Raw genomic sequence first — 8,729 nt, 5'->3', positions numbered from 1 at the left:
GTGGCAGACTTAAAAATCTATCTACAGGAGATGAACAGCATCTGAAAGTCCTTAAGAACTAGGACAAATCCATCAAAGACGTGACACCGAACATGAGAGAGGTGGCTCAAGTGCGATATGTGTAGATCATTAAGAAAATTCATTATGATGATGTAAAGTAGATTTAATCAAACTAAACAGAACAGCAATAGGATTAAATATGTAAAACGGTGAAAACTGAATTTGGTTCCTATTCAAATAAAATACACTTGCCAAGTTGAGGTTGTAATATTAAATATATAAGGAGTTTTACAAATGCAAAATTCAACTTTAGGTTGAAAAACCCCTAATGAGCAAACATCTTTAAAACCACTGATCATACAAACATTTTTATAATTTTACTGTCATGTGTGGAAAGAAGGAGATTGGTAGTTATGTAGAGGCAATAATATTACACATAGTTCTGACACTTCTTGATTTTATTGGAATTTGAATGTTTGTAGGTCTTAAAGCAACGTTTAAAAACATTCAGTATGACTTTTTTAAATGGTGCAGGAACTCTGAACTTAAATGTGCTGTTTTGCGCCCACTCATAACTCCAGAGTTATAAGCAAGTACTTTTTTCCAAAACTGATATTACAAACTTCTTGTTACTTTTTTAATGATGAGAGAAAATACATATAAAGTGTAATATTGATCAAAGTGGAAACACTACCAACACTCCCTCCACCCGTATCTCTCTCTCTCTCTCTCTGTGTGGAAACTGCTTCTTTCTCTCCTCCCTCCCATTCTGTGCTCTCTCTCTGCCTGCGCTCCAGAGAGGTTGCTCAGTCAGACAGATGTAACACAGCGGTGGAAGCCTGAGCTGAGCTGGCAGGCTGCAGGGGCCATACCAGCGGCAGCACCTCCGAATTGGGGGGGGGGGGGGGGAACGGCAGAGCAGAGACGGCACTGGCAGAGGAGATAAAACAGGACTTGCAGTTGTAGTTCCAGCGGTTGCAGCGGAGTTATCGAGTAAACTTTGCCTCAGGATATGGGTGTGTTGATCCGAGCGCTCATCGCTCTGTGAATTTAACATGGACACTGACACCAGCAATCATCCAGAGGCACAGGATGGTAAGTGGGAGGAAAAAAGATGAGAAATGATGGAAGTGATACTTTAAGTGGAAAAAAGAAAGAAAGTTGAGGCACATATGTAAAAGAGAGTTCGGTCACTTGCTTTTCCTGTCAGCTTTCTGTTATGACTAGGCTTTTCGCTTGGCTCTTGAGCTGTTGACTAGGGCCTCAGTGGTCAGTGATGAATGGGACTCCAGTCTATTCTTCTGAGTGAGGGGGTTAAGGGGTGAAGGGCGTTACATAGCAATGTGATGAAATGGGCTGCCTGCTAAAGACGCTACTTGTCTCAGCAGGATTTGCTTTTGGCTTTGTTGTATGTGAGCAAGTTCAAACCTCTGTGCTGTGCTGATTCTCTCTGGGATTTGCCTTCAGTTGTTGACTGCATTTTGGTATGAGCTTCATGCAGCTGGAAGCTCTCTTCTCGGTCTTTGAATAGAATAATTAAACGTGGAATATGTGAGGTCCGTGGGTGGACCAGTTAATTTTTTTTGGTGTTTTTTTTTTTTTATCTCAAATGCACCGAGATATTTCAATCTGAATATTTGAAGGCTGTATAGTGGTTGTACCATGTGGGTGTTTGTGTTAAAAACACAGAGCAGCAGGAACAAATGAAAGCAGGAGACAGAGGGAAAGAGAAGGGGGGGCAGAAAGAGAAAGAGTTATGTACACAAATAAATCCAGGGGGATCGAAACGGCACTGTAGGCCACTCTTTCTCTCTCTTCCCCCTCATTTTCCACTGCCTTTTCTTCCACCACTCCAAAATGTTAGAGCCTAAACTAGATAGTTAAAAAGAAAAGGGAGAAGGAAAAAAATTGGTGTGTTATTAACTGGGCCAGAAAAGACGATGTTTTGTCTTCATGACCAACGGGGAAGGACTCTGCTGTGCTGCTGATGAAGAATGCGGTTAACAGAATGAGTCAACAGAGAGCATATTTCCAAGAGACCATAGTTTCCCTTTGCCAGCATCTAAGCCACAATGCTTTATGCACTGGGCTGTCTGCCACGACAGAGAAGGAAAAGACAAAGAAAAGGGGGAAAGAAAACCGTTAGATGAAACTTTGGCATTTTCATCCATCCCTTGAGACGCAAAACCTCTGGTAAAAGTTGAACCGAAATAAGCGCGAACACTGAGCTCTATCTTGAGATAAAACGCCAGCTTCATTGCTCTAACATCAACTGTCTCCTCTCAACCGCACTCTCCTCACATTCCTTTCAAAAGGTTTAATATACAAGGAAAAGTTGGTGTAGGAAAGGCAATAATCTGATATCGTCCAATTACATTCTCACTTCAGGCTTGCAAGCTACAGGAAGAATTCACACTTCCCGAGGTTTGCAGGCTTCAGTTCATCTGTCATGCACACACACTTTCACGCACACAACAAGTCTAAGAGTAGTGTATTTATACAGTATAAGCTTATTATTTACATGTTGTACCCACTGCATTACGTATTTTACATTTAAAGTAGATGTAGAGTCCTTGTCTGCAACTGGCTGATTGTTATGGGACTGATCTGTGACTGAATCTACCTGTTTCCCATTTCTGTTGGCAGAAAGCAGAGAAATGCTGATGCTATGTATTACTTTATGAAATAGCACTGGGTGGAAGTGGGACTGCTACCAGACAAGCTAATAAAAAGAGATCAATAGTCAGACCTATTACTGTTATATACATATATATGAAAAAATGCAACTCTTTTTTTTCCATGGATTTCATATTTGTAGTTTCATCCCGTGCTTAAATTTACCCCAGTAAAGTTTTTGACCTTTTCAGCACTAAAGAAACCACTCTCACTCTCAGCAGATGCTCCCCAGAGTTTCCATGTCGTTGCTTTGTCTCTGCCACCAGCTTATACTGAAGTCAGTATATACTTATTTCTTTTCAGGTGCCTTATATATCGGTCATGTTGAAAGTAAGTCTATGTATCCATCCTGTGACATGCCAGCACTGCAGAAGTGCACATAGCCAAAGGGCTGTCACTTTCCTGTGTCCCTGTGTATTTATCTTCTACCAAGGGCAGCTGTCATAAAGGAGAGTAGCTTTTTAAATATAGACAAAAAACACATTTATCTGTCATGATATGATGGATTAAGTCATAATACTGCTCCCGATCAGGTCGGCACATCTTTTAATTATAACACAATGTAAAGCAAATGAGTATAAAGCAGCCTTGCCGTTTTAGGCATCCAAATAAATACATGCACTGTGCTAGTTTATAGCAGGGGCATGCGGTGAGGAGTGGAGGTCTCAGGAAGGGAAGTAAAGAGAGAGAGAGTCCTTATCCATGGCCTTCATTGACATGTAAATAGGTCTGCATGTTTTGTCCTAGATGAGAAAGGTTGAACGCCTGCTCATGTACTGGAGGACAAAATACAGCTTTAACCTGTCTCACATTAGACGGGGAGACTGGACCAGCTGAGCTTTTTGATATTCCTGAAAAACAGTGGGCTTTCTCTTTGTTTTCCATTTTGACCCCATAGTCTGACTAACATTCTAAATATACCATCCAGAGCTGTGGTTTTATGGTTTAAAGTGCTGTGGGCTTTGTCATTAAAAATGCTTGGCTTTTAATAAAAGATTTATTCTTACTCCTATTGTCATGTGCTTAAACCTCGCTAGTAGACTGGAGCTGGGTGGTACAGCAGGAGCAAATTTAGGAACTGGGCTGTCAGCTTAACACTTGTAATCTGGTTTTAATAAATGAGACACTATCTTGAAAAAAGGCCAAAAACTGGTGGAAAGACAATATGCGGTCATTCTGTCCCACTTCCCAAAAGGGCTGTGTCAAAGTTTCAAGGACTCAGATTTAAGGTTGTGGGTAACGCTGTCCCAGAACACCGGACTTGCAGTAAACCTGCAGAGCTGTCACATAATTTTTCTCATGTGAATGATGAGAAAGTGGAGCTAGTGACTGAAACCTGACTGGAGAAAATGATCAAAAGGAGGTAATTTAATTGAAAAATGTTGATGACTGCGGTGAAGTAAATTTTTTCTTGACGAGAGTTTGGGGTTTGGCGGGTGTTTTTGGTGGTGGTGGGTTCGCACCTTTAGAGTCATCATGGTATTGCACTTTAATCGACTTTCTCTTTGGTTTCACTGAACTAAACCAATGGCAGCTTCTACTTTTAAATTCAGTTACTGTTGTGAACTAATTGAGTCTGATATAGCAAACTCATTTGAGCACAGTTGCTAATTGAAAAATCCAACAGTTATGGAAAAACATCTGCAATTTGTCATTTTCTTTTTCAGCTCTTGATGATTGTATATAACTAAATGATACACTTCAAGTGGGATCCTCTGGGGAATTTTATCACTGGAAATGCCACTACCCACACTATACAGACCTTATGTGACTTCATATTAAATTCAGTTCAACTGAATTGTATTCATATAGCACCACATCAAAACCAAAGTCACCTCAAGGTGCTTTATATTGTAAGGTAAAGACCCGACAATAATACAAAAAAAACCCCAACAATCAGACGACCCCCTATGAGCTAACACTTGGAGACAGTGGGAAGGAAAAACTCACTTTTAACGGGAAGAAACCTCCAGCAGAACCAGGCTTAGGGAGGGGCAGCCGTCTGCTGCAACCATGTGCTTCACATAGTTGTAGCAGACTTGAGACAAGCTAGGTTTTTTCTAAACCTCAACTTTGACTGCTGTGGTTGTCCTTGTGCTTTATATGTTTCTCATGCTTATGCAGTAATGCCAAATAATATCATTGTATCTCACACGCTTCATCTGCGAGGCCTGGTAGAGATCATAATCTCACCCGCTGTTTTTGTGAAATTCGGTTGTGAAGCCTCAAGCCATTTTCTTACCCCTCCCTTAACGCTCCCAATTCAAGGGAGAGTTAGTTGTCAACATGTGTCCATTGTGAAAGGAGTACAATACGAGTCAATGAGTCAGTGAAGCTCACTTCACAACCAGAAGTCTTTTTGCAACCATTAGGTATGCCCTTTTATGCTGCCTATATTAGGTAATAGCATTCTTTACCACCAACTTCTGCCTCACTGATTCCATCCCACCAGTAGGGAATGATAATATTGTGACATAAATTATTAATTTTTATTACTTAATGATTATTAGAAGATTAAAAAAATCGCATTTCTATATGGTACAAAAATACAAATTACATCATAATAGCAAATAAATAATTAATAATTAAACAATAATAACATTAAGAAGAAGAAGAATATTTATATCCTTATGTTTACAAGTATAATAATAAATGGTTTACCCTTTATTGTCATGGCAAATGATAAATGTTACAAATTATCCAGTGAAGTTACAAAGAGAGGCTTTAATGTTTAATACCATTACCCTTCTATTCAGGTAAGAACAAAGACTATGTCACATTGTGTACAAATGTCAGCTTTGATTTCTGGATATTGAGAATTTAACATGATGACCTCATACTATAATTTAGGGCAGCCAAATCTATCGGACAGCCTGTCATTAAGAGCCAAAGTATAAACAAAGGAGCACCTCTTCAACCTGCCACTGGATTAGCTGGCAAGGAAAAGAATATCAGGAGCAGTTTTCAAATGACAGGCTGCGTGTTGTGGCAAAGGCGTTTCTTAACTAAAGAGCCTCTGATGTTATTTTGAAATGAAAACCAGGCATTACCTTCAAATATAGCCACAGTTGTCCACCTCTCATTGGTACTGGACTACATATGTATTTTTTTTTTTTAAAAAAGAAGAAAAAAAAAGAATATAGCTTTGTAACTTAAGACCTTGCGTCATCCAGATCCAGATTGTATCTATTCGAGCTGATTGCATTTCACACTTGGATTTAAAATTCTCCACGAATGCATTTCAATTGACTGCTTATGATGGGATTCTGCTTCCACACTTAATAGTATATTTGACTTTTTCTGTGGGGAATAGTGTGAATGTTTCTGAAGTGAAAAAAGAAACCATCACACACATTTGTAGCTGTGCAGCCACACAAGAAGATTGCTGTGGGTATTTGCATAATTGCATAATGGATAGTACAACATAAAAAAAAGAAGGGAAAAAACCGAGCAACAAAAGACCTTGAAACCAAAGAAAAGGCTGAGTCTTCTGAGCTTGAAAGTTTTTCAAGCTGTCTGTATAAAACTTAACTAGGTGGTGCTTTGAAAGAAGTCAGTGTCATGTTTGCTGTATTTCTTGCAAAAGGGGACACACTGTTCCAACATTTTAGGTTTAAATACCAATAAAAAGATCCAATACCAATACCTGTCGATTTGTCATCGTAAATGAATAAGCTGTAATCCTCACTGTAAGGAAGAGAGAAGAGAGGAAGAGCCTAAATCTTGCTTTCCAAATACAGAAATACTAGTACTGTGCAATACTCCAAAATTTGGCATTGATCTGGTACCAAATAAACACATGGCCAGTATTGATCTGATACCAATACTGATACAGATACTTTTAGCCTAATTTTCATAGAGCGTTTTTAAACTATGTTTTTATTTAAAACAATTCAGTGGGTTACAAATTGAACATCGAGGATAGAAACAAAGTATCAATCTGATACCAATACCAGCTTTGGATTCAGTGCTATCGATATTTGGATCTAGCCACCTCTTCAATGATAGTGAAATACAAATACATTGTAGTATACACATTAACTTAGCTAATCTGTTTTTAAAATAATGCATAACCACAGCACCAAGATAGAGAAATGAATTGTTTTATTTGCATTTGTGTTAATTCTGCTCAGTGGGAGTCTTTATGCACTCCTTCCTTTCTTTCCTCTGCTCTCAGTTTCACTGCATGTGCACAGGGAGTGGAGCAAAAATAACAGTAATCAAGTTGAGGACAGCTCATTATGTTAGTGAAGTGCTGAGACTTAGATACAGGAAGTGAGGGAAAGACTTGGAGCAACACTATGAATGGAGCTGTTTGGTTATCAAAATCACTTGCTGACTGTTTGTGGTTATATCTGAAATTAGTGGAAACTTGAAAAATATATACCGGTATATGCATAAATGTAGAACGTGAAATACCTTCAGACTAGTGACCCACTACTGTTGGCTTTCTCATGCACTTCTGGTGACCGGCTGCTTGTTCAGTAAACTTAGTAAACAAAGCGTAAATAAATAGATTGGCACCATAGATTGAGGATAATCTATTCATTACTCACCAATAACAGATCTAGCTGTTTGAGCTGGTACTGGACTGGCCGGTGCCTTCCTAGCTGTAAATGTGAATACTGTTGTACAAACAGAGCAGAGCAGTCAGGTGTCCTCTGTGCTTTTTGAGATGATGCTGCTAATAATTTTCCTAAAAGACAATTCCATTTTTTTTCACTACAGTGAAATCCAAACTAATCACACGTTATAGCCGCCGTATGACTTTTATATGCACACTTTTTTTAAAAGTGTGATTTGCGATGCCATGAGCAAGACGTTCAGCAGAAGACATGCCACAAACATTTGTTTCTTCTTCTGCTGCAGTGCACAGTTTGCCTCTTCATAGAATAGAACCACAGAGGACCATTTGGCAGATCTTTAACACTTGTATCCTCCCATTTGCTTTCTCTCTATCATGCTTGTTTTTAGACTCTTTAAGTCATTTTACATGTCATTAGTAACACCAAAGTAAAAATCTGTACGCTGATTCAAAATCATTACTGCGTCAGATATGCTCTGCAATCTCCCGGCCTTAAATGGCGTGTTTGTTGGTGGCTACAGGCCCAGTTAAAAAGTTCCACATTTGTCTGAAGCAGAAACTAAAATTTGAGATCGCTTTCTCTAAGACGTTACACACAACAGGTGGTAGATGGACGCTAGAAGCACTCCATTTGGTTAATGTGAGCGAGGGCACCCTAATGACGTTTGCCTGCTCTAGTCTTACATGGACATGGAAAGGTCAGGGCCGTGAGCCTCTAAAGTTCCTAAAAAGACCATCAGGGAAAAGAAGCTTTTATTTGGAATGTAAACAGCGGTAAAGGAATAGCTGCATAATATATATACATATATATATATATATGAATATATATATATAACTAGAGGTTAAGTGTTAACCAAACGTTTCAGAGTTATACACAGGAGATCACACATGAAAAGTTAATCAAACACTTAAACTAGTCTGGTGGTGTATATGGTGTATATAAATAACACTGTAAAAGCTGAGCTAAGCAATAACCTCAGAGAGCTGTCTTGTGGCCAGCAGCAACAGTGGCACGACTCCATCTGGCCCCATTTGTCAGAAAGCCTCCCTGATGGGATACTGTCAGTCAACAGAGCACTGCAACCAGAGGGAAAGCAGAGCTTGTCTGAGACAACAGAGGGTTAAAAAAAAAAGAAGGGAAAATTGGAACGCTAATGTAGAAATCTAGATGATGCCTTTGCAGCGTGTTGTGTAGATGACAAGTGTGTTGGTGTGGTTCGTGCGTACACGTGTGTGCGAATCTGTGGCGTGTTTTGCTTTTGAAGTGTGTGATGTGTGTCTAAGATGAAGTGACTGCAAGGGCCAGGAACGGAGCCAAGTGCAGCCGTGAGCGCGTTACATGCTCACAACAAATTTATGTTGGTTGTATGCTTTTCATGTCTCTGTAAATCTTCTGTAAATGGAGCACACTGAGCAAAAGAGAAGCCGAGAGTGGCGAGGGAATGAGCCGAGGAAAGAGAAATGGAAA

General features: G+C 39.5%; 1 protein-coding gene across 2 annotated transcripts in view; it reads left to right on the top strand.

Annotated features, from left to right (window-relative positions):
- Nucleotides 1–928: 928 nt before the first annotated feature.
- dab2ipb (DAB2 interacting protein b) overlaps nt 929–8,729 on the top strand; it is a 177,726-nt gene continuing 169,925 nt past the window's right edge. For both annotated transcript variants that reach the window (XM_080874667.1, XM_080874666.1), the window contains exon 1: nt 929–1,095. In XM_080874667.1, coding sequence (XP_080730793.1) covers nt 1,056–1,095 — 40 coding nt within the window. In that variant the 5' untranslated portion in view covers nt 929–1,055. The remainder of the gene's footprint in view (nt 1,096–8,729) is intronic.

The sequence above is a fragment of the Rhamphochromis sp. 'chilingali' genome (assembly GCF_963969265.1).
Source record: "Rhamphochromis sp. 'chilingali' genome assembly, chromosome: 2".
Classification (NCBI taxonomy): domain Eukaryota; kingdom Metazoa; phylum Chordata; class Actinopteri; order Cichliformes; family Cichlidae; genus Rhamphochromis; species Rhamphochromis sp. 'chilingali'.
The sequence above is the reverse complement of the archived record's forward strand: the minus strand, read 5'-3'. Positions and strand labels throughout refer to the sequence as shown.